The sequence below is a fragment of the Borostomias antarcticus genome (assembly GCF_949987555.1).
Source record: "Borostomias antarcticus genome assembly, chromosome: 9".
Lineage (NCBI taxonomy): Eukaryota > Metazoa > Chordata > Actinopteri > Stomiiformes > Stomiidae > Borostomias > Borostomias antarcticus.
In genome coordinates this window covers 4240367-4266103 of record NC_140242.1, presented here as the reverse complement: position 1 = coordinate 4266103, position 25737 = coordinate 4240367, and the positions used below count along the sequence as shown (strand labels likewise).

Here is a 25737-nt window from a genome sequence, read left to right as displayed (position 1 = left end):
CCATAGCAACTAGTAATATACCACATAGTATACCATAGCAACTAGTAATATAGCACATACTGATTATATGGCACATACTAGTGTATATACTTAGTATATACATAGTACTTATACCACATGGTCTAGCCTATACCAGGGGATGTGATGGAGGGTGTGAGATGTTGACATGTCCTCTCCAGTGGGAAGACCGAGTATCAGACCACTAAGGCCAGCAAAGCCAGGAGGTCCGCCTCCTTCGAGAGGAGACCCAGCAGACGCTACTCCAGGAGAACTCTGCAGAACAGGGGTGAGAGGAACACACGCACAGGCTCTCTCTCTCTCTCTCTCTCTCTCTCTCTCTCTCTCTCTCTCTCTCTCTCTCTCTCTCTCTCTCTCTGTCTCTCTCTGTCTCTCTCTGTCTCGCTCTCTCTCTCTCCTGGGGCTAGTTTGACAGAGCAGTCAGCTCTCTCCTGTAGCTCTCTCTCTTCTCTTAGCTCCCTCACCTCTTCTGTCAGAGCTGTCAGTCTCTCTATGTACACACCCCTCTAGATGAGGTGAAGCAGACTTGCAGTGCTGAAGCCTGTGTTCTTGGTGTGTTTCTCTCCAGGCCCCAGCAGACCCCCAGAGTGAGTACAGCTGCTCCAGGACGCTCCAGAACCCTGCTGTGTTACTGGCTCAGATAGTCAGCGCACCACGACACTCATCTCTTCCTCACACTGTTTCTGCAGCGTGTTGTTGTGTAACTGTGTGTGTAAGACTTGACTCAAGTCAGCCAGATTAACATGACTCACACTTACATGACACTCACACATACACACACACACACATACTAACATACACACACACATACACACACACACACACACACACATACTAACTTACACACACACATTAAGGGTATGGTTACTCATGGGAGAATGACCATCTTCTGCCGAGGCGTCATGCACCTGTTGTGTGGGCAGTTCTGGATGTGAGGCACACAGAACCAGTTGGTTTGTAGTCCGTTTGGGCTTGATTCGGCAACCATTGTTGTAAATTTGGTTTGCACAACGGTTAATACTGTTTGTCACTTTATTAAGTTTTGATATTTGTTCATGTGAGAAAGTAAACCAGCAGATTCTAACTATTTGGTCAGTTTATCAGAATAACGCCTGTTTCCATGTCTGCTACGACATGGCTTAGCTAGCTAGCCAGGCTGCTACACAATTGAGAAAGACAGCCAACTTGAGCTAGCTAGGCTAATGCTTAGAGATCGTGAGATTCCCATAAATACCACACATATAAACATAAAACTGCCAGGACAGCTCAACCTTGTTGTAACTAAGATATTCGATGGGAAAAAAGAATTTCTACATGTATAGATTTAGCAACTATGTCAGCAACAATGACAATGACAAGTTAGCGCCTGCCATCTTAGCTCACTACCGTAGAGAAAACTACAGCCCAGACTGGGGTCAACCCATGGATGTATTAATAGAACACACACGTCTTTGCTATTGGTTGAGGTTGCGAAGGAACGAGGCAAATTAATTTTGCCACCAGAAGTGAAGGTTTTTTTCACCTCTTCCCTTGCATAGAATGGAAGTGAATGGCTTTCACACTTTGGTTGGACTAGGCTGGGTTGGGCTGGGCTGGGTTGGGCTGGGTTGGACTACGCTGGGCTGGGTTGGGCTAGGCTGGGTTGGACTACGCTGGGCTGGGCTATGTTGGGTTGGGCTAGGCTGGGCTGGGGGAGGAGAGCTGGTTATCATCATACACTGACTCTCCCAGTTCACACTGTATTGTACTGGGCTGCCTGCTCTACTCTCCATGTCTGGTGTTTGTAATACACACACACACACACACACTGAGATTGACTCCACCCCTCTTCCCTCAGGTCTCTGAACACACACAACAATGGAGTCAGCCCTGGCAAAGACAAGGTAGGTAGAGGCACAGCTGAACCTCCAGCATGGTGGCATGGTTAGTGTGTTCAGTTCAGCTGAACCTCCAGCATGGTGGCTGGTTAGTGTGTTCAGTTCAGCTGAACCTCCAGCATGGTAGCTGGTTAGTGTGTTCAGTTCAGCTGAACCTCCAGCATGGTGGCTGGTTAGTGTGTTCAGTTCAGCTGGTCAGGTCTGGTCCTGGTGCTGGTTATCGTTATTAAAGCAGCTACAGGTTTGATGTGTAGAGCATCTTCAGACGGCACAATGGCCAAACCCGTCTGCCCGATAGTAAAAATGTAACCACCAACCTGGTGAGGTTTTTCTCACAGCCAAAGAGGCAGCTAGAGGACACATACCTGCTCTACATCTCAAAGGTTTGATGTGTATTTTGTATCTCTGCCTCCCCCTTCTCTCTGTCCCTCTCTCGTTGTCCCCCAGCCCCTCCCCTCCTCCCGAAGCCCCTGGGCAGCCGTGCCCATGGTCAGCACGGCCTCTGCCTGCAGCCCTGTGGACATCGAAACCCTCCCCAGGAGTCCCGGCGGCAGCCAATCAGAGAAGAGGAGGTGAGCTGCTCGCTGCCTTAATGCCATTAGAGTGTTAAGCTGCCTAATATGGCCTCCCTGCTGTCGCTGGGCTCTCTGGCTCTCTCTGTACTGGGTGCTACTGGGCTGGACTATTACTGTACTGGCCTGTACTAGACTAGACTACAAGTGCTGGGGTGTTGGGGGGTGCTGGGGGGGCATGTTTGTCAGTGCGTGTGTTTAACACTGAGCAGACAGAACGCTGTCAGCACTGCTGCTGGTACACACCTGGCAACAACAAAACAACCTCTCTCTCTCTCTCATCGCGTTTCCATTACACCTAGAATTGCGCAAAACCTAAATATCGCAATAAAAAATTGGTAATGGAAACAACACTCAAATTTCGATAAAACGTTTTTACGCTCTCATGAGGTGGTTTTTCAGAAGTTTCGATATAGAAGTATATTACAAAAGCGTAATGGAAACACTTTTTTCGAATTTAGGCATGAGAAGAAGCGGTCGGGGTCACGTGATTTGCACGCTTCAAAAAATGACGTGATATGCCTCCGGAGCAAGTGGAAGACCCTAAAGCAACGATACGAGAAACGCGCGCTGTTTAAGAGCGGAGGGGAAAGCTAAAATAAAGTTCAAATATTACAATGGTTTGTTTACTTAATACATCCATGGTTTACTTCCTGGTTGCGCTTTGTGTGAATTGTGTGGCGTCGCGAGACTACGAGAATTACGGCCCTTGGGCAAAACACCTTTCAATGGAAACACCTGCAAGTCGCAATAGTACTTTGTCGAAACTTTAGAAATATCGCTTTTATTTTGCGAAAAAGTGTAATGGAAATGCAGCTTCTGTCTCCCTCTCTCTCTCCGTCTTCCTCTCTCTGTCTCCCTCTCTCTCTCTGTCTCTCTCTGTCTCCCTCTCTCTCTCTCTCTCTGTCTCTCTCTATGTCTCTCTCTCTCTCTATGTCTCTCTCTGTCTCTCTCTCGCTCTCTCTCCTGGGGCTAGTTTGACAGAGCAGTCAGTTCTCTCCCGTAGCTCTCTCTTCTCTTAGCTCCCTCACCTCTTCTGTCAGAGCTGTTAGCCATGCCGTGTCTCTCTCTGTCCTGTTGCAGCTCTCTCCTCAGTCCTCAGGGTGGTCAGCTCTCTCTTGTAGCTCTCTCTTTCCTGCTTCAGCTTGCTCAACTCTGTGCTGAGGGTAGAAGAGTCTTGCCCCCTCCCAACCGTTACGCTCTACTACCTCGGGGCTCCGTCACTCCGAGGCCCCTGCGGTCGATCGACGTGGTCACGGCTCTTCTCTGTCCTGGCCCCACAGTGGTGGAACGAACTGGCCACTGACGTCAGGACAGCAGAGTCGCTGCCCATCTTTCGTCGCAGGCTCAAAACTCACCTCTTCAAGAAGTACTACCATGAGTAGGCAAGCACCTATTGTATTTTAGATTGCTTTTCTTGCACTTTGCCTTCAACACTAGATTATGCTCTTAGTCACTTGTTTTAGAGAGAAGATGCACTTGTGAGTTCTGGCGAGTAGTAGTATATTGGCTTTTGCTACATTAAATGTAATTATTGTTAGTCGCTTTGGATAAAAGCGTCTGCTAAATGACTGTAATGTAATGTTGTCCTGGATTGGCTGTTGGCTGATCAGTTCTCTCAGTTGTAAAAGCTCTCTCTCCAGCTCTGTGAATTTCACCTTCATGTCATTAGCCTTATTTCCACTGTCGTGCCGAACCGATACCGTGCTCAAACCGCGCCGCTCCGGACCCGGGGGAACGGTTACAGTGTCTGTTTCCACCTCTCGGGCTGTTGTGTTCCACGGAATGTTGTTTGCGGAACTATTGTCGGTTGCCATGGTAGTTTGTTTTGTCTCTTCACATTTCTACTAAAGAACGGTTCTGCTTCACTCAGTACGGTTAGACAACCGTGCCATGGGAATGGTTCTGCAAACGGTTCTGGGCCCAACCGGTCCCATGTGGAAACAACGTCGCTGACACATATTCCTCTTATTATTAGGGTCAAAAGTATCCCAATTTTTAAAGATCGGTGTTATTAGACCCTTGTTCCAGATATCAGGGAAACAGCCCACAGTTAATGTCATGTTGGATAATTTCATCAGGGCAGTGTGGAACATATGGTCTACATATTTAATAATCTCATTTAATACACCATCAGCACCACAGGCCTTTTTGGGTTGTAGAATTCGGATTTGGTTTAATATTTATTTTTCTGTAATTGGGAAATCTAAGGGGTTTTGTTGATCTCTAATGATTGATTCAAAAAGTTTTTGTCTTTTCGTGACAAAATAGGTGTGATTTCTCTTCATAATTTCTCACAGTGATTCTTCCATGTATCTCCATTTTGGATTGCCAATTATTCTTTGTATGGTTTTTTTAAATGGTTCCAATTGTCCCAGAATTTTGCCAGTATTGAAGCTGTATCTCCTGGTTGTCTGGTTCTGTGTTTTTGGTGTCATAGTTTCCTGAGCGCTTTTCTCATGTTTGCATTCGGAATCAAACCATTTTTCATCGTTTCCCTTTTAGTTTTAGAGTTCTTAATAGCCAGGTTCAGCCCTTCTGCGTTGGGATGTTTTACTGAGGAGGTTGTTTAGTAGTGATTGTTGGGATGTTTTAGTGAGGAGGTTGTTTAGTAGTGATTGTTGGGATGTTTTAGTGAGGAGGTTGTTTAGTAGTGATTGTTGGGATGTTTTAGTGAGGAGGTTGTTTAGTAGTGATTGTTGGGATGTTTTAGTGAGGAGGTTGTTTAGTAGTGATCGTTGGGATGTTTTAGTGAGGAGGTTGTTTAGTAGTGATTGTTTGGATATTTTGGTGTGAAGGTTGTTTAGTAGTGATTGTTGGGATGTTTTAGTGAGGAGGTTGTTTAGTAGTGATTGTTGGGATATTTTAGTGTGAAGGTTGTTTAGTAGTGATTTAATTTTGTCACTACTAATTTCATGCTGATCATTTTTCTTGGCTATTCCATGTGTATGGTTGTTCTGTGTGGGATGTATTGGACTCCACTTCAGTGCGGTGTGTTTGAATGCGTTTTAAATCCAGGGTGATTCTGCTGTGGTCAGATGGGGGGTTAAAGGGCTGTGAAAGGGAGGTGTGAAGTGCACTGGATCTACGTCTGTTACTGTAACACTCTCTCTCTTTGTCTCCTTCTGTGTGTGTCTCTCTCTCTCTCTCTCTCTCTCTGTCTCCCTCTGTGTGTCTCTCTCTCCCTCTGTGTGTCTCTCTCTCTCTCTGTCTCCCTGTGTGTCTCTCTCTCTCTCTCTCTCTCTCTCTGTCTCCCTCTGTGTGTGTCTCTCTCTCTCTCTCTCTCTCTCTCTCTGTCTCCCTCTGTGTGTCTCTCTCTCCTACATCCCTTTATCCCTTGAGGATTACTGGCCCATGGAGCAGGCCCCCTCTGACTCCCTCTGATATTAAAAAGAAACAGTGGTAGCCTCCAGTGTGTGTCTGCACGTACGTGTGTGTGTGTCTGCACATCCGTGTGTGTGTGTGTGAGTGAGAGCGTGCGTGTATCTAGATGTTTGAACACGTTTTGTTTCTCGAGCTCCCCCCATGTTAAACTCTTGTTCTGGTTCTAGAGCCCCCCCCCATGTTAAACTCTTGTTCTGGTTCTAGAGCCCCCCCCATGTTAAACTCTTGTTCTGGTTCTAGAGCCCCCCCCATGTTAAACTCTTGTTCTGGTTCTAGAGCCCCCCCCATGTTAAACTCTTGTTCTGGTTCTAGAGCCCCCCCCATGTTAAACTCTTGTTCTGGTTCTAGTGTGATGATGTACTGAGACCCAGCAGGTATGTACCCTCGCCTGCCTCCGCCCAGCAGAGCTTTAACCAATCAAACCGGCTTATCTGTGGGTCTTCTGATTCTGGGAGCGGGATTGGCTCTCCTGCCTGTGGTGCGATCTTCCTCTGTGGTGGCACTCTCTGCACATGGCTCCTCCCCCCAATGATCAACCCAATGAACACACACAGGAAGTGATGCGATGATTTCGGATGCGCTGTGTTGATTCAAAAGTATGTCGACTTTGCAGATACAATGGTGATATTTGATGCATTTCCACTCCTCTATGACCGCGTGTGTTGATCTGATCTGATAGCCCCCCCCCCCCCCCCCCCCTCACCCCCCCCCCCCAACCCTCCCCCCCCTCCCCCCCACTGAGGAAGGAGCCGGTCTGGTCAAGCAGACAGGAGACACGTAGACAGGCTTCTGACTGGGCTCTAAAATAGCAGCCTGACTGAGCAGAGAGACCAAACCCCCTCCAGACCATATCCCCTCCTGACCATATCCCCTCCAGACCATATCCCCTCCAGACCATATCCCCTCCTGACCATATCCCCTCCTGACCATATCCCCTCCAGACCATATCCCCTCCTGACCATATCCCCTCCAGACCATATCCCCTCCTGACCATATCCCCTCCATATCCCCTCCAGACCATATCCCCTCCTGACCATATCCCCTCCAGACCATATCCCCTCCAGACCATATCCCCTCCTGACCATATCCCCTCCAGACCATATCCCCTCCTGACCATATCCCCTCCTGACCATATCCCCTCCAGACCATATCCCTCTCTCTCGTGTTGCTGGTGAAGATGTCAGGTGAGAGGCAGAGCTCAGGTTTAGGACTAAAGGCGCTGCTACGAGTCGGGACGTCCAGAAAGCTCTTAACCACGTCCTGGGATTAGAGATACCAGGGTCTGGGATTAGAGATACCAAGGTCTGGGATTAGAGATACCACGTCCTGGGATTAGAGATACCAAGGTCTGGGATTAGAGATACCAAGGTCTGGGATTAGAGATACCAAGGTCTGGGATTAGAGATACCAAGGTCCGGAATTAGAGATACCAAGGTCTGGGATTAGAGATACCAGGGTCTGGGATTAGAGATACCAAGGTCTGGGATTAGAGATACCAAGGTCTGGGATTAGAGATACCAAGGTCTGGGATTAGAGATACCAAGGTCTGGGATTAGAGATACCACGTCCTGGGATTAGAGATACCAGGGTCTGGGATTAGAGATACCAAGGTCTGGGATTAGAGATACCAAGGTCTGGGATTAGAGATACCAAGGTCTGGGATTAGAGATACCAAGGTCCGGAATTAGAGATACCAAGGTCTGGGATTAGAGATACCAGGGTCTGGGATTAGAGATACCAAGGTCTGGGATTAGAGATACCAAGGTCTGGGATTAGAGATACCAAGGTCTGGGATTAGAGATACCAAGGTCTGGGATTAGAGATTAGGCTGCGTTCGGTGGTGGGTCTCTCTGTCTCTCAGTATCATACAGAGGAATGGGATCTGAGATGAGCTGGACTGTAGGTGACGACCCTGACCCCTCCTCCTCCTCCCCTCCTGGGGTTGATTTGCATGATCTTCCTCATTCAGCCTCCACCCCCCCTCTCCCTCCCCAGGCTGCTCTCCCATGCTGCTGCTCCTCCCCAGGCGGCTCTGATGCTGTCAGCCGACCCCCCCTCTGTCCTGGTCCTGATCACGCTCCACCATGTCCTCTGCTTCCAAACCTCCCTCATTTCCTTCCTTTAACGCCTCCTTAATCTGCCTCCTCCTCTTCAATCCAAACCTCTCTCTCCTCTCTCTCTCCTCTCTCTCTCCTCTCTCTCTCTCTCTCCTCCCTCTCTCTCCCTCTCTCTCCTCTCTCTCTCTCTCTCTCTCTCCCTCTCTCTCTCTCCCTCTCTCTCTCTCTCCTCTCTCTCTCTTGTTATCTTTTCTCTGCCTCTTCCCTCCCCCTGAATGTCTTGCATTCCTCTTATCTCATGTTAACTGTTCCTCCCCTCCTACTCCCTCTCTTCCTCCCCCAGGCATGACCCCCCCCCAGCAGGACACACCCCTCTGCCCCCCCAGCCCCCCCCCCCCCCCCCCCCCCACAACACACACACAGTGAAGACGGCCTGGTGAGACGCTGTCTGTCTGTGGGCCTGCGAGACAGTGAGGAGCCTGTCCTCACAGAGCTGTCCTCACAGAGCTGTCCTCACAGAACTGTCCTCCTGCTCTACCAACCCTGTCCTCACACTCTACCAACTCTGTCCTCATGCTCAACCAACCCTGTCCTACGCAGGGCTGTCCTCATGTTAAACCAACCCTGTCCTACGCAGGGCTGTCCCCATGTTAAACCAACCCTGTCCTACGCAGGGCTGTCCTCATGTTAAACCAACCCTGTCCTACGCAGGGCTGTCCTCATGTTCAACCAACCCTGTCCTACGCAGGGCTGTCCTCATGTTAAACCAACCCTGTCCTACGCAGGGCTGTCCTCATGTTAAACCAACCCTGTCCTACGCAGGGCTGTCCTCATGTTAAACCAACCCTGTCCTACGCAGGGCTGTCTTCATGTTAAACCAACCCTGTCCTACGCAGGGCTGTCCTCATGTTAAACCAACCCTGTCTTACGCAGGGCTGTCCTCATGTTAAACCAACTCGGTCTTCTGTCGTGTCAATGATCTTGATCCAGCGATTGGATTCAACCATGTTCTGTGATTTATTTTTTAACCTCTAAACAGTTTGTTACTTGGTGGATCTGCTCATGTCGTTGTTCCATTCTAGCCAGTATGAACTAGTTAGAGCTGTTTGTGCTTACTCTGTTGGTTCAATTCTAAAGTTGTATGTATATTATTATTCAATGTTATATATATACTTTCCTTGTTGACACTACTGTTACTTGCACAGCTCTACCAATGAAGATTTTTTAATTAGCCTTCTGTTTAAAATATTATGACCAAAGGATGTATCTGGTAGTCCTTCCATAAAGAAGCAATAAACATAAACACTTAACTTAACTCACTCCAAGCCTTTTAAACATGCTCACATCTCCTTCGCACACAACACTTTTCATATTGTTGTATTATTATGCACAGTTGATATTGCTGTGTGTGTGCGTGTGTGCATGTGTGTGTGCGTGCGTGCGTGCGCGTGTGAGTGTGTGAACTGAAACCAGCTCTGGAAGCCTCCTCCACAGCCAGGCCTAATCTCATTGCAGTCACGTATGGAATGTGAGTCCCTCCCTCCCTCTCGTGTGTGTGTGTGTGTGTATCTGAGTGTGTGAGAATGAGCTGGTGGTGTGACGGTACATGTGAAGGATCGTGTGGTAATTCAGCTCATATTTCAGCATGACTCCAGGCTACTGCTTCATACAGCTGGCAGGTCCAAGCAGAGACGCCTTAGAGAGGAGAGTCTCTGTGGCCGCAGGGCTTCTGATTGAACATGAAAGTGTGTCATTCTCACGGCAGCTTCTGCCCTCCTAGCTATGCTACCCTATCCCTTCTCTCCCAGGGAGGACATGGGTAAGTTACACACCCCCAGCTACGCTACACACCCCACATGGGAACCAGGGGCTCTCTGTGGTACTCTGCTCACTTGCTTCTCTCTCTTTCCCTCTCCCTCTCCCTCTCTCTCTCTCTCTCTCTCTCTCTCTCCTTCCTTCTCTCATCCAGTTTTCCCCTTGTGGCTGATCTGCTGGAGACCTGCATCGATGATGTCATCCAGACACCTGTACCCATGGTGACGGCAGGCCCGCCTGAGGAGGCGGCCCCCAGCGCAACCAGCTCCGCCTCCAGCATCGCCGCGGACGACACAGTCTCTCTCGGTGGTGAGATTTCGAGAGCAGCCGTCCCTGTGAACAACGCATGTACCTGTGGAACGTAGAACGCACGTACCTGTGGAACGTAGAACGCACGTACCTGTGGAACGTAGAACGCACGTACGACTCCATTTAAAGGTAGACTCCATTTAAAGGTAGACGGTTAGGATGGAGTCTTCTACAAGAACACAAACTAACAGATGGTGCTCCTCCACGCTGTGTTCATCATCATCTCTCAGGGAGCGGGATGTTGTAGGCCTGTGTGTGCAATGGTCAAGTGTGTAGCTAACAGACACGTGTGTGTGTGTGTGTGTGTGTGTGTGTGTGTCTCGCTAACAGACACCAGTGTGTGAGACTAGCAGTCAGTGTGTAGCTAACAGTGTGACTCTGTTGTGATGCTGCAGAAGCTGCAGCTCGTCTGAAGCAGCTGGAATTGGAGAACAGCCTGATGACATCACCGCCCAGAACCAACATTAACCTCAACATGAACAACCAGGTCAGAACCAACGCCAACCTCAACATGAACAACCAAGTCAGAACCAACGCTAACCTCAACATGAACAACCAGGTCAGAATCAACGCTAACCTCAACATGAACAACCAGGTCAGAACCAACGCTAACCTCAACATGAACAACCAGGTCAGAATCAACGCTAACCTCAACATGAACAACCAGGTCAGAACCAACGCTAACCTCAACATGAACAACCAGGTCAGAACCAACGCTAACCTCAACATGAGGGTGAGAGGAGGAGGGGGAGAGTGTTCAGTAGAGTTGTGCTGGGTAGTGGGTCTGTGCACTAGGCAGCGACAGTAAGACATGGTGTGTGTTCACGGTGTGTGTTCACGGTGTGTGTTCACGGTGTGTGTTCACGGTGTGTGTTCACGGTGTGTGTTCACGGTGTGTGTTGGTGCCATGACCTTATATAGGAACATTGCTGACACAGTGCTGACCCTCTGTGGGAGTCCAGACAGAGACAGGAGAGAGAGAGGGAGAGACAGGAGAAAGAAAGACAAGATAGAGAGAGAAGGAGGGAGGGAGAGAGAGTGGGGGGGGAGAGGGACCGGAGAGAGAGAGAGAGACAGGAGAGAGACAGACAGGAGAGAGAGAGGGAGAGACAGGAGAAAGATAGAGAGAGAAGGAGGGAGGGAGAGAGAGTTGGGGGGGGAGAGGGAGAGAGAAAGACCGGAGAGAGAGAGAGACAGGAGAGACAGAGAAAGGGAGAGACAGACAGGAGAGAGACAGAGAGAGGGAGAGACAGAGAGAGTGAGGTGGGAGAGAGGGAGAGAGCCAGGCCTCCTGCTCTTCTAGGCCTTGTTTGTTTAACTTAGAGGGAGGTTGTGGCCAAGGGCACTTCTTATATCACCTCTCCAGGAAGTTACGCTCACATAATGTATCCCCACACTCTCCCCTGTGTGTGTGTGTGTGCGTGTGTGTGTGCGCGCGTGCGTTCGTGTGTGTGCGCGCGTGTCCAGGAGGACGTGGTGAAGCTGATAGAGAAGAGTCTGAGCAGCAGCCCGGCGCTCCCTCCGCTGCGCCCCCCGGAGGACATGAAGAGCAACATCCTGAAGGCTCAGGTGGAGGCCGGCCTCCAGGTACCAGCCCCGGGTCACACCCACACCAGCTCCTCTGAGCAGCCTCTACCTGTGGCTCACTGTAGTCAGACCAGAAAGCCCCCTGCCCCCTGAAAACCCTCATAGAGCCTCTATGTAGATGGCGTTCAGACAGCGGGACCCCCCCCCCCCCCCCAGAGGAACGGGACCCCCAGCCAGCTTACAGCTCTCTCTCTGCCTGCTGGATCTGCTGCATAGAGAGAATATACCTCATTCAGGTTTCGCTCGATGGGAAAAAATGTTTTCCATCAGATGTCTTGGTTACAACAATGTTGAACTAGGAATGCAGTTTCGTGTTTATATGTGTGGGACTTATTCCATTTTAGAAAAGCAGTTTGGAAAATCAACATGGTCGCTAAACACTGAAGCTTTTTTGCGCAGTGAATTTAAACATGGCGCCGTTGAAATAAACCTTTTCCAGCAGGTTCCCTACTCAGCCAATCAGCAGGCTCCCTACTCAGCCAATCAGCAGGCTCCCTACTCAGCCAATCAGCAGGCTCCCTACTCATCCAATCAGAAATGTTCAGCGCTGCCGCCCCGCCCACGAGGCTCAGGCCAGCAGCACCTGGCCACCCGGGTCTGTCTGTGGGTATTAAGCAGCTGAACCCGCTCATAGACCCTGGTGAACCCGCTCATAGACCCTGGGGAACCCGCTCATAGACCCTGGGGAACCCGCTCATAGACCCTGGGGAACCCGCTCATAGACCCTGGTGAACCCGCTCATAGACCCTGGGGAACCCGCTCATAGACCCTGGTGAACCCGCTCATAATCCCTGGGGAACCCGCTCATAGACCCTGGGGAACCCGCTCATAGACCCTGGGGAACCCGCTCATAGACCCTGGGGAACCCGCTCATAGACCCTGGTGAACCCGCTCATAGACCCTGGGGAACCCGCTCATAGACCCTGGTGAACCCGCTCATAATCCCTGGGGAACCCGCTCATAGACCCTGGGGAACCCGCTCATAGACCCTGGGGAACCCGCTCATAGACCCTGGGGAACCCGCTCATAGACTCTGAGGAACCCGCCCAGAGGGCCGTGGTTCAGGTCTGAAAGAGCCTCTTCTGCTCAGGTCCTCTTGGTCAGCTGTGTCAGCCAATCAGAGCCTGTGTTCCTGTGTGTGTGCGTGCGTGCGCGTGTGTGTGTGTAGGGGGCTGTGGAGGAGCATGCTGTGGTGGGAGACAAGAACTGTAACCTGCAGGAGGCTGCTGCCAGGTGAACACACACTCTCACTCACACACACACACACACACCATGGTTATTATACTTAATGAAAACTAACTAAAAAAACTAAAACTAGGTATGAAAAAACATTTTAGTTAACTAAACTAAGTACAATGAACGAAAATTATAGAGGAAATGTCCTTAGTTTTAGTCTTTTTCATTTCATACATAAGCCTAGTATTTTGGGTGTATATGAAATCTATCCTCCATGTTCTTTAGCTGTGCCCCAGCGCAGGAGTAACCTGACGTGCGCCAGATGGCTTGTTTCACACAGAGTGAAACAACAAGAGCTAGGGAGATCAGGATGGTCTCACTAGGCTAGCGCAGAAGAAAAAAACGACATCTTATACTGAAACTAATGAGAACTAAACTAGCAAACCTGCTTTAAAAACAAATTAAAAGTAAACTGAAATTGAAAACAAAAAGGTTAAACTATACAAAATAAAAACGAATGCAAAAAGCAAAACTATTATAACCTTGACACACACACTCAATCACAGACACGCACTCACTCACAGACACACACACACACACACAAATTCACACTCACAGACGCACACATTCACATACACACACACACACACACACACACACACACACACACACACACACACACACACACACACATACATTAGGAAGGATGAGATCTAGGAATGTTGCTGGGCCTTCTTTCTCCCTTAGTCACCCCAACATCCAACAGCCAGTCCTGGCCAATCACAGCCCTGCTCACAAAGCTGATGATCCACTTGAATATTCATCAGCGTGCTTTGAATAATTCTGTTATTCTGACCCAGCCAATCAGGCATCCCCAGCTCCATGAGTCAGGAGTGTTCTGTTCTAAACTGAGCGCTGGGGCTGCCTGCCGTGTGTGTGTGTGTGTGTGTGCGTGTGCGCGTGTGCGTGTGTCCAGGTTGAAGGTGCGTAGTGGTCGTATGGGCAGCAACTCCTCCCTGTCTCTAAGTGGACGAGCAGAACGCCAGGATTCCTGGGACCTACTCAAACCCACTCTCTTATCCTCTGCTGGGGCCAGGTAATGATGTGTGAGTGTGAGAGAGAGAGAGTGTGTGAGAGAGAGAGAGTGAGTGTGTGTGTGTGAGAGAGAGAGTGTATGTGTGTGTGTGTGAGAGAGAGTATGTGTGAGAGAGAGGGAGTGAGTGTGTGTGTGTGAGAGAGAGAGAGTGTGTGTGTGTGTGTTAGGGCTGCAATATATGGTTTATGCATCGCCATCTCAATGTGCACATGCGCAATGGTCACATCACCAGGGCTGCAATGTTGTTCCCCTGCTATGTTAACTCAAAACATGTCATACTACAAACTTTTTGCTCAACTTTTTAATTTTGATGACTCAAAAACTAAGAGGCGCATTATTAGTAGGCGTTTTGGAACGCAGTCAAGACACTTGGCTACCGGTGTAAGCAGACGCGAGGATCACTGTTTAGTTCTAACCTCATACAGGACATAGGCCTGTATGTTTACAAGTTTGCTTATTTCTGTTTTAAACAAACAAAATATATTGCAATATATATCGCAAAAAATGGCATCGCTGCAATGTATGTTTTTGTCAATATCGCCCAGCCCTTGTGTGTGTGTGTGTGTGTGTGTGTGTGTGTGTGTGTGTGTGTGTGTGTGTGTGTGTGTGTGTGTGTGTGTGTGTGTGTGTGTGTGTGTGTGTGTGAGAGAGAGAGAGTGAGTGTTTGTGTGTGTGTGTGTGCCTGTGTGTGTGTGGATTAGCAGGGGGGTCTGTGAGGGTGCCTGCAGGTCTACTCCCCCTCGGAGGAGTGTCTGGGGACGTTTGGCGTCCTTCCTTAATCTCCTCCTTCCTCCAACTCAGCAGTCAGAGCAGGTGGAGGGAGGACAGGAGAGGAGGCTGCTGTAGACTGTTGAGATGCTCCCAGAAAGGAAGGGAAGGAAGCTAGTGGAGGAAGCTAGGCAGATGTATCATACCTCGCCCAGATTAGAGGGGCCCGCCTCAGAGCTCCATCAGGCCCCAGGGCCCAGGACCAGCTCAGGAGAGAGAGAGGGCTCTACTGTCTAGGTTATATCTGCTTCTAGTATGCTACTCTAGGTTATATCTGCTTCTAGTATGCTACTCTAGGTTATATCTGCTTCTAGTATGCTACTCTAGGTTATATCTGCTTCTAGTATGCTACTCTCTAGGTTATATCTGCTTCTAGTATGCTACTCTAGGTTATATCTGCTTCTAGTATGCTACTCTAGGTTATATCTGCTTCTAGTATGCTACTCTCTAGGTTATATCTGCTTCTAGTATGCTACTCTCTAGGTTATATCTGCTTCTAGTATGCTACTCTAGGTTATATCTGCTTCTAGTATGCTACTCTCTAGGTTATATCTGCTTCTAGTATGCTACTCTAGGTTATATCTGCTTCTAGTATGCTACTCTCTAGGTTATATCTGCTTCTAGTATGCTACTCTAGGTTATATCTGCTTCTAGTATGCTACTCTCTAGGTTATATCTGCTTCTAGTATGCTACTCTCTAGGTTAAAGCTTCTAGTATGCTACTCTCTAGGTTATATCTGCTTCTAGTATGCTACTCTCTAGGCTACATCTTCATTCACAGACCAGTGTGATTCAAGGTGCAACTTTACCACAGAGACAAAGCCACAGCTCTCTGCTGCCCCCTGGAGGCGTTATTTTCTCTCTTTGTCACATGACTGAACTCTGCCTGGAGACATGTTCTGGTGACAGATAACAGCTTCTCTTGGTAATGATCTGGATCAATGAGCCATGGCCGCGATGGGGAGACAGCACCCCATCTGTTTACAGTTTCATCTGCAAACTGAGGCTTGGTTGAGAAGGTTGTAGAGGCTCACTCCCCATCACTAGTTTAGAGTGTCTCATGAGCACCTTTCACACTGCGTTTGAGGGGCCGTGCTTCTGTGTTGGTCTAGTGTTGTGTGTGAGAGGTTCTATTGAGGTCTGTGTGTATGTGTGTGAGGTACTATTGAGGTGTGTGTGTATGTGTGAGAGGTTCTATTGAGGTGTGTGTGTGTGAGAGGTTCTATTGAGGTGTGTGTGTATGTGTGTGAGAGGTACTATTGAGGTGTGTGTGTGTGTGAGAGGTTCTATTGAGGTGTATGTGTGTGAGAGGTTCTATTGAGGTGTGTGTGTGTGAGAGGTTCTATTGAGGTGTGTGTGTATGTGTGTGAGAGGTTCTATTGAGGTGTGTGTGTGTGTGTGTGTGAGAGAGGTTCTATTGAGGTGTGTGTGTGTGTGTGACTCGCGTGTCTGTGTCCTCAGTGTTGAGAAGCTGGTGGAGGAGCTCATCCCACCCTTACCTGCCTTGCCCCCCGAGCCCCCCGCTGATGGCCTGGCTGCTAAGGTAATCAATAGAGTGATCAATAAGGTCCTGTGACCCCCCCATCCGCTGCTTGCATCCCAGTAGCAGCAGGGCTGTACAGGCCTTCCTCTGCAGTCTCTGTGTCCGTGTGTGGATGTTGACCCTGGCTTGTGGCTGTGCAGGCTAAAGCAGACGACCCGGAGCTTACCGGCCTCCCGATGACTCTTAACCTGATAGACTTCACAGACCCCGCCCCTGTAGTAAGTCTGCATCCTGCCTGGGGCTTCAACCAGGAAGTGACAACATGACGCCCGTCTGGACGGTTTCTAGAGTTTAACCCCTCACCCTGGTTGTGTTGCAGCTACCGCCAATCCACCACAGGCCTGTGATCACTCCTCGCTGGGTCATTCCCACTGTTGCAGTGAGTATTCCCTGTCCTCCCTGTCTGTCTCTGTCCTCCCTGTCTCTGTCCTCCCTGTCCGTCTCTGTCGTCTGTCGGTCTCTGTCCTCCCTGTCTGTCTCTGTCCTCCCTGTCTGTCTCTGTCCTTCCTGTCTGTCTGTGTCCTCCCTGTCTGTCTCTGTCCTCCCTGTCTGTCGTCTGTCTGTCTCTGTCCTCCCTGTCTGTCTCTGTCGTCTGTCCTTGCTGTCTGTCCTCCCTGTCTGTCTCTGTCCTCCTATAGAGACTGACCCCATCCTGCTGTAGACTGACCCCACTCTCCTATAGACACTGACCCCCCCCCCCCCCCCTCCTTCTCCCCCGGTCTTACGCAGCCTCCTGGTGTCTTTACTAACGGCCTTCTTGACCTTCACCCCCCCGCCAAGGTCAGTGCTCCGCTCCCCCCTGACGGGGGCTCCCTGGCCGCCCACCTCCCCCTCTCTCAGACCCACAACGTGATCGCAACCAGGTAACTCCGCCTCTTCACCTCCGACCAACCTCGTCTGCCCTCCCTCTCTCTCTCTCTCTCTCTCCATCTCTCTCTCTCTCTCTCCCTCTCTCGGCTGCTCCGTGCTGACTGGTTCAGTCTGTTGCTGATCTGTAGATCTAGAGGATTGTCTCAACCATCCGTTTGTATTGTATGAATCTGCACTAAAAACATGATCAACATGTGAGTCAAGATGTCAGACGCTGAGGTGTCTGTTCTGTCTGGGCTTTGCTCCCACTGTCTCTCGCTCTGTAGTATCTCCCTCTCTGCTGTCTCTCTGTGATCTGATCTGTGGTATCTCCCTCTCTGCTGTCTCTCTGTGATCTGATCTGTGGTATCTCCCTCTCTGCTGTCTCTCTGTGATCTGATCTGTGGTATCTCCCTCTCTGCTGTCTCTCTGTGATCTGATCTGTGGTATCTCCCTCTCTGCTGTCTCTCTGTGATCTGATCTGTGGTATCTCCCTCTCTGCTGTCTCTCTGTGATCTGATCTGTGGTATCTCCCTCTCTGCTGTCTCTCTGTGATCTGATCTGTGGTATCTCCCTCTCTGCTGTCTCTCTGTGATCTGATCTGTGGTATCTCCCTCTCTGCTGCAGCATTGTGGGCCAGCAGGCGTCTGTGGAGGAAGGACAGAAGCCCAGGGGTCTGCTGACCACAGAGCTCTGAGGCGCAGCCGGGGAGAGAGGAGCCCCCCGCCCCCCCTCTGGACCTCCCCCGCCAGCCCCCCCCCCCCCCTCTCGACCTCCCCCGCCAAACCCCCCCCCCCCCGCCTCCTCAACTCACTACATTCCTCTCTGGAGTAAAGCTCCTTTTTTTCCTAATCATCCTTTTTTATTTGATTTGATCACCGATAGGCGTCACCAGTTCCCTCTAAAGCATTCCTGAACCAGCACAGTGACGCGCTGGTCTCTCTAAACCCACACAGTGACACGCTGGTCTCTCTAAACCCACACAGTGACACGCTGGTCTCTCTAAACCCACACAGTGACGCGCTGGTCTCTCTAAACCCACACAGTGACGCGCTGGTCTCTCTAAACCCACACAGTGACACGCTGGTCTCTCTAAACCCACACAGTGACACGCTGGTCTCTCTAAACCCACACAGTGACACGCTGGTCTCTTTAGAGAAGTCAAAGGCCGGAGGGGACTGAAGCAGGAGAGTTGAGGGAGAGACAAGCTATCTAATGTGACTGTCTCTCCACCCCCCTGCTGACTACATATACATGTCCACTCAAATGGACACGTGTCCACTGGCCAGGTCTGGACCGTCTGGAACCGCCGAGTCAAACAGCAGCGTCTCTCTCTCTCTCTCTCCCTCTGTCTCTCTCTCTCCCTCTGTCTCTCTCCCTCTGTCTCTCTCTCTCCCTCCGTCTCTCTCTCTCTCCCTCTGTCTCTCTCTCCCTCCCTCTGTCTGTCTCTCTCCCTCTCTCTCTCTCTCTTTCTCTAACTCAACCACTGGAACTGGACTATTCATGTAGAATAGATTCTTACTACGTTCTACTGATATTTTTAGTGTTGTTTGTTGGCTTTGTTCTGGGCTGTACTGAGTCAGACACCAGCAGCACCCAGCAGCAGACACCAGCAATCCAGGACAGATTCTAGATTAATGCTCCGATTATGAGGATGACAACGGCAATATGTAGCATGCAGGCATGAGTTTGAGCCATGTACAAAATCATAATCTGAAACGTACACCGTTTGTATCCATGTGTAAAACACTGTAGCTTCTTCCTGTCTCACCTGATGAATGTGCGTGGTGTGACTGCCTATGCTGGTGATGATCTGTTAGTATGGATCAACACTAGGAGAGACCACTACTCTGCTGGTATATGATCTGTTAGTATGGATCAACACTAGGAGAGACCACTACTCTGCTGGTATATGATCTGTTAGTATGGATCAACACTAGGAGAGACCACTACTCTGCTGGTATATGATCTGTTAGTATGGATCAACACTAGGAGAGACCACTACTCTGTATGGATCAACACTAGGAGAGACCACTACTCTGCTGGTATATGATCTGTTAGTATGGATCAACACTAGGAGAGACCACTACTCTGTATGGATCAACACTAGGAGAGACCACTGCTCTGCGCTGCTCCTCATCATGTTACGTCCACTGACTGCACACAGCGCTGTGATGATGCCCTCACCCTGTAGTCCACACTGTTCGCCAGGCTGAGTCCTCCATGAAAGGTCAAAGGTCACTTAAGCCTTTATCACTGCAGTCATGGTACCTGCCAGCCACTCCCTCTGCCGTGTCACACTAACTGGATCATAAATACGTTGGGCTTTGTTCCAGGTACTCAGTGTGACGACTGACATTCAACAGTGTCGTGTCTAGACGTGAAGTTTCTTTCCTGCTGCTGCCTCTTCTGCTGGTAGATCAGAGCTCCTGAAGACTGGAGACACCACAAAACTGCACAAGTCAAGAAAAAAACAATACTGATGATTTAAAAAGGAAATTGTGATGCGAATACACATGTATAGCTGTTTATCAACTGCCCATGCTGGAAAGACTTTTAAATTCACGTTTTGTTTTTATGATGTCTTTCAAATACAATTTTATGGTCTTTTGATCTTTTTTTTTTTTTAAATACTTTAAAGGACCCCACTCAACTGAGCTTAACAGTATTCTCTCTTTTTTACTCACTGTATGAACTATATAAACTGATTTGCCTGGCAAGAATATTCTTTGTCATAGATCAAGTCTACTGTTGAATCTGCATCAGAAATGTTAGCGGTAGTAACTGACCAGCGTGTCTCTGTACACTCAACCTGTCTGAGAAGGATATCCTAGTTTAACCATAATACATGTATGTACGTAGCACAAGTGCAATTTTGCTGTAGCTCGCCAAGGTTTAATTTATTCCTCTTTTTTGTAAGAGCACCCTCGTTCACTCTGTGAAGTATACAGGACAGCAGTAGACGTCATAACACTGATATGTATCTATGTATATTGATCATTACTTTTGAAGGATGTGTAGCCAGACAGTAGCACGTTTTGTAGTAAGAACTAGTAATTCTCAAAATAAATAAAAACTAAAAAGATCACGTTTTATTTAGTTTGTTCTTTTACAACTGTCTGATTTTAAAACCGATCAACACCTAGCAGGTCCCTGGTGTTGCGAGGTAGTCACCCTCAAACATTTTACCACAAGGTGGCGGTATTGGTGGACTGGTTAGTTTCGCCGTTTTATCATCGAGTCAATGGTTAGATTTAACTTTGACGTATAGTTATTCCGAGCCTCAAACATGGCCATTACGTCACCCTCTTACCAATCTCTGGTATATTAGACACTGATGTTTATTGTGTAACTGAGCTTCAGTCTATACTGAAGCAACCACAACAAGTAGGCTACAAAGTGCACCGGCTTAATCTTAAACAGTGTTGATATCTCCATATCGGATTAGCATCGTGGTCTGTAGTCTCTCCCAGCGTGGTCCTCCTAGGCTCCTGCGCCCTAGGCTCCTGCCCCCTCGCTTTCATTCGGTCTGAGGCTCGCTCGGGGCTGGAGTGGCCAGGAGGCTGTGGGCATTGAGAGACGGGACTGAGGGTCGTAAAGGTCGTGCGAGTTTTTATTTCCATTCATAGTAGAAGGAAGGTATACGGTATTAAGAGGAGACTATACAAGCCGCAATGTTGGATATCATTTATTTCAAAGAGAATGCATCCTTTTCACGAAGAGAGCTAAAGAAAGGGTGAGCTCACTACTGGAACCCCCGTTCACACCGCGTCAGTCTCGGCGCAGGGTGACCGCGACACGGCGGAGCAACTGGGAACAGAGGTGGTTCACCTGCACCGCTACTCTTCCAGGCTGGGATCTCTCCACACAACCGGGAAGCTCCGTCTTCGGTTTCATACATTCGAACATTTTGTCAAACTTCTGGATCTTGTTTGGTTTTCATGAAGATGGCATCGAAGAACGCGCCCGCGGTGACGGTGCGAGCGCTTCTCTGGCTCGTCGTCGGTAAGTTTTGTTGGAGACCGGAGAGGCGCGAGCGCACCGGAGAGCACGGCCACTCTCCTCCCGCCCGCTTCTCTCTCGTCGGCCCAGGATTGAGATGTACGATTATAATGCTTAGAAACTTCAACTATAGGACATTGATTTGCGTATCAAAAACATTAGACGTGATGGCGCTGCAGATAGGTCCTATAGGCTCCACAATATTGGTAAATCATTAAATAGCCTAATTTCTCTAGGGGACATTTAAGTAGCCTACATATTTCACATGAAGGCTGGGAGAAGAACATGAATCGCTCTGTAACTGCATAGCCTACTACCCACTGCCCGAATCTAGCCTTATGTGGAACTGCGCAATTACCTTAGAATTACATAATAGGAACAGGCTTCCTTATGTAGCAGTATGCGGTGTGGTGAAGGCGGTGGGTCTTCAGGGGTAAGTGGTGGATGTTTTGTCTTCCTTTAACTGCACCCTGGAGCCCTCCACCCCCACCTGGTTATACTCGTAAATAAATATAGCCTATGGTCCACCGTTGATTATTTTCTAACAAAATAAATGTAGGCTATACGAGCTGTCGGTAACACTTTCCCCGAAGTTGACCGTAATTTCTATGCAACTACGCCATACTTATTAGGCTACTATTAACAACGCTGCTACAGTTAGCCTACATATGTAGGCCTGTTAGGCTACAATTTAACGGCAGACTATGTAGGCCTATGGATCAGCCTTTTTCATCGATGCCTGCGAAAGCTAGGGCTGTAGGCCTACTGGACTGTGCACAATTATTCACTGTTATGCATAAAGTCACACCCCCTCATCCCTGAGTCAGTTGCCAGGCTACTTATGAATTATGGATGTCTCTCCTGCTGGCTGATTCCTCGCTCCTCTCCACCGCGCGCGCTTCTGGGCTACTGTAACCTGACTCACCAGCAATGACGTTCTTCTCTTACTCTCTCCTCTCTTTCACCCCTCTCTTTCTCTCTCCTGTCTCCTCTTTTTCTCTCTGTATCTGTCTGTTGCACATCTATCTATCTATCTATCTATCACCCCCCTTTCTTTCAATTCAAGGGGTTTATTGGCCTGAGGAAATAAGGAGCTATGTAAACTGAGCTGTGTGTGTGTGTGTGTGTGTGTGTGTGTGTGTGTGTGTGTGTGTGTGTGTGTGTGTGTGTGTGTGTGTGTGTGTGTGTGTGTGTGTGTGTGTGTGTGTGTGTGTGTGTGTGTGTGTGTGTGTGAGAGAGAGAGATACTGATTGACAGTCTTTATGATGGTTGTGTTCCATTGGACGTCCTTTTCCTGTCACAACTGCTCACACATCTTGCTGCTGTGTTTGTATATTGCTGTATTTCCCCCCAGCAGATATGGGAGTTTTTTGTCATTAGTCAAGTTTTCAAAATCATTTTGGGTGTTTGTAATCTGTGGGAAGAATGTATCTCTGATATCCTGGTACAGTTGGCAGGTAGTCAGTCGGATCAGACCCAGATGGATCTCCTGCTTCTTTCATGTCCCTGATCTCCAAGTGAGAGACGGCGTCATATATCAGCACCAGATGAATACTGTGTGTGTGTGCTGTGATGTGATGTGATGTGGCCGGTCAGATGAATACCGTGTGTGTGTGCTGTGATGTGGCCGGTCAGATGCCTGCACTGTCTAATGTCTGACTGCAGAAGAATTCCAGTTTTCTGAGCCAACAGCGTCTCCAGGGGCTTATTCATATCCAGACCTGGATCAATAAAGCCAGGGGAGCTTGTGTTCTAGCTGCTAAGTGTTCACATGCTTGGAACTTCTGCAGAGCTGCAGTTGCACTGAAAAAGCATTGTTCTGTTCTGCTCTGTTCTGCTCTGCCCTGCCCTGCCCTGCCCTGCCCTGCCCTGCCCTGCCCTGCCCTGCCCTGCCCTGCCCTGCCCTGCCCTGCCCTGCCCTGCCCTGCCCTGCCCTGCCCTGCCCTGCCCTGCCCTGCCCTGCCCTGCCCTGCCCTGCCCTGCCCTGCCCTGCCCTGCCGGGAATCTGCATGCTGCTGGGGGATATAATGAAATAGCAGGTTCAGCAGAGGAGTGCTGCTGGTGGATATAATGACTTTCTGGAGCACGCAGCCTGAGAGCGGATTAGATGGAGAGAGCGAGGAGAGAGCGAGGAGAGAGTGAGGAGAGAGATGGAGAGAGCGAGGAGAGAGCGAGGAGAGAGATGGAGAGAGCGAGGAGAGAGATGGAGCATTCTGGACCGACGCACAGCAGTCAAAAAGACCGCCACAGTGAAAAATCAAAACACCAGTTCTGTTTCAACACTGGTACAGCTAATAGTATCAGTACTACTAAAATACATTAGAACTGCCTACTGTATGTATCTCTTGATACTACAGAACTCCACACTCCACACTGAACTAGTCTCAACAACAGAGATCTGGTAAAAACAGCAGTGCTTCGTCTTATTGTTTTCCAGCTGTTCTGGATTGACTCCGCCCCCTAGGGCTTTGCTTAATTAGATTAGCATCACTCACAGGGTCAACCACAATTCACAGGTGCTGATGTGAAAGAGGCTGTGCTTGGAGCACAGTAGGACGTGTGTGTGTGTGTGTGTGTGTGTGTGTGTGTGTGTCAGTGTGTGTGTGTGTGTGTGTGTGTGTGTGTGTGTGTCAGTGTGTGTGTCAGTGTCAGAGGAGCCAGTATGGTGGACCACCACTGCTATGGAGGAATATGGTGAACCCATGACAAAGACAGCAACAGGGTGAGAAATGTCACATGACCTCTCTCCCTCCCTCCCTATCCTCACCCCTCATTCAGTCATGTGTCCCGACCCCCTATCCTCACCCCTCATTCACAGCCGCCTGTGTGGTCCCCCCCCCCCCTCCCCCCAGAAGACCCATCCAAATTAATGACCCTCATTGCCCAGACAAGTGTAGAGGCCTGTGCCTCGACTCATCTGCCTGTTTAAGGGTAAACACGCTGAACTTCAAGTGTCTTTCTCTTTTTCAGTCCAGGTGATGCCCTATGGTTACTCTGACACACACACACACACACACACACACACACACACACACACACACACACACACACACACACACACACACACACACACACACACACACACAGACCAGGAGGTATGGGAGAGGACGTGTCAGAGTAAATCTCCCAGGCTGACAAACAGAATTCCTCCTCCCGGGCAGCAGAATGAGGAATGGAGGCGTGGCAGGACAGTGCAGATTGATGTAGCTTGTTTATGACTTCTATAGTTGTCAGGTTGGCTTGGTTTGACGTGTGGGACAGACCCACCCACTGGTTTATTGTCTTGATTGGATTAATCTGGATTCAGGGACGTGAAGAGACACAAAAGAAGCCTGGCAGCCTCTTATGTACAGTAAGGATGCGCAAGTATCTGGACAAAGATCCCTGTCTGTCTGTCTGTCTGTCTGTCTGTCTGTCTGCCTGCCTGCCTGGCTGTCTGCCTGCCTGCCTGCCTGCCTCTATCCTTAGTTGATCTCTTTTCCAGATGAAGCAAGTATTTTTACCAGGCCTGGAAATAAATTGGTGCTTTTTCACTGATTGAGCCAAGTCTACTTTTCAGCCGACTGTGCTGTGATGCTCCCATTATCAATCATTTCACCTTCCAGAGCTGCTCCCAGCATCACTGACTGCTCCTCACTGACCGACTGCTCCTCACTCTGCTCCTCACTGACCGACTGCTCCTCACTCTGCTCCTCACTGACTGGCTGCTCCTCACTGACTGACTGCTCCTCACTCTGCTCCTCACTCTGCTCCTCACTGACTGGCTGCCCCCCCATCACAGGTCGCTGGTGCAGGGGGGGGTGATGACGACTGACTCTGCCATCAACATCACCCGCTAGGAGCGGTCCTGTCCCTGGACCAGAACAATATTCACTAACCGTCTGCTTCCTCTGCTCTGGAACAACATTCACTAACCGTCTGTTCTGGAACAACATTCACTAACCGTCTGCTTCCTCTGCTCTGGAACAACATTCACTAACCGTCTGCTTCCTCTGCTCTATAACAACATTCACTAACCGTCTGCTTCCTCTGCTCTATAACAACATTCACTAACCGTCTGCTTCCTCTGCTCTGGAACAACATTCACTAACCGTCTGCTTCCTCTGCTCTGGAACAACATTCACTAACCGTCTGATCTGGAACAACATTCACTAACCGTCTGATCTGGAACAACATTCACTAACCGTCTGATCTGGAACAACATTCACTAACCGTCTGCTTCCTCTGCTCTGGAACAACATTCACTAACCGTCTGCTTCCTCTGCTCTGGAACAACATTCACTAACCGTCTGATCTGGAACAACATTCACTAACCGTCTGATCTGGAACAACATTCACTAACCGTCTGCTTCCTCTGCTCTGAAGAACAATGTTTTTATTCTAACTGAAGAGGTGTGCGTGGGCGCCTGACTAAACGCTTCCATTAGTCACTCTGCTCTTCCCATTGGACAGACTGTCGCTACGCAGCTCTTCCCATTGGACAGACCGTCTCTACGCAGCTCACCTATCCCCTGCTGGTCCCACACTGCACAGACACGACTCAAAATATTCACAAATATGCTCAAATATTCACTCTTACTAATTCATGAGAGTAGAACAATAGAATGGAAAGTAGTAGCTGTTGGTCTAGTAGCCGTTCCGTCATGGTTTTATCTCAGAGGTTCGCTCACGTCTTTGTTGTTCA

At 49.3% G+C, this 25737-nt stretch overlaps 1 protein-coding gene across 1 annotated transcript in view; it reads left to right on the top strand.

Moving 5' to 3' along the window:
- epb41l5 (erythrocyte membrane protein band 4.1 like 5) overlaps positions 1-17748 on the top strand; it is a gene marked incomplete at its 3' end in the record, with an annotated part of 47385 nt that extends 29637 nt beyond the window's left edge. The window contains exons 12-25 of the mRNA XM_084443551.1: positions 180-286; positions 587-605; positions 1856-1901; positions 2343-2467; positions 9878-10032; positions 10428-10519; positions 11500-11619; positions 12788-12852; positions 13772-13886; positions 16005-16202; positions 16343-16420; positions 16522-16581; positions 16932-17065; positions 17679-17748. Coding sequence (XP_084299677.1) covers positions 180-286; positions 587-605; positions 1856-1901; positions 2343-2467; positions 9878-10032; positions 10428-10519; positions 11500-11619; positions 12788-12852; positions 13772-13886; positions 16005-16202; positions 16343-16420; positions 16522-16581; positions 16932-17065; positions 17679-17748 — 1384 coding nt within the window. The remainder of the gene's footprint in view (positions 1-179; positions 287-586; positions 606-1855; positions 1902-2342; positions 2468-9877; positions 10033-10427; positions 10520-11499; positions 11620-12787; positions 12853-13771; positions 13887-16004; positions 16203-16342; positions 16421-16521; positions 16582-16931; positions 17066-17678) is intronic.
- Positions 17749-25737: the final 7989 nt, after the last annotated feature.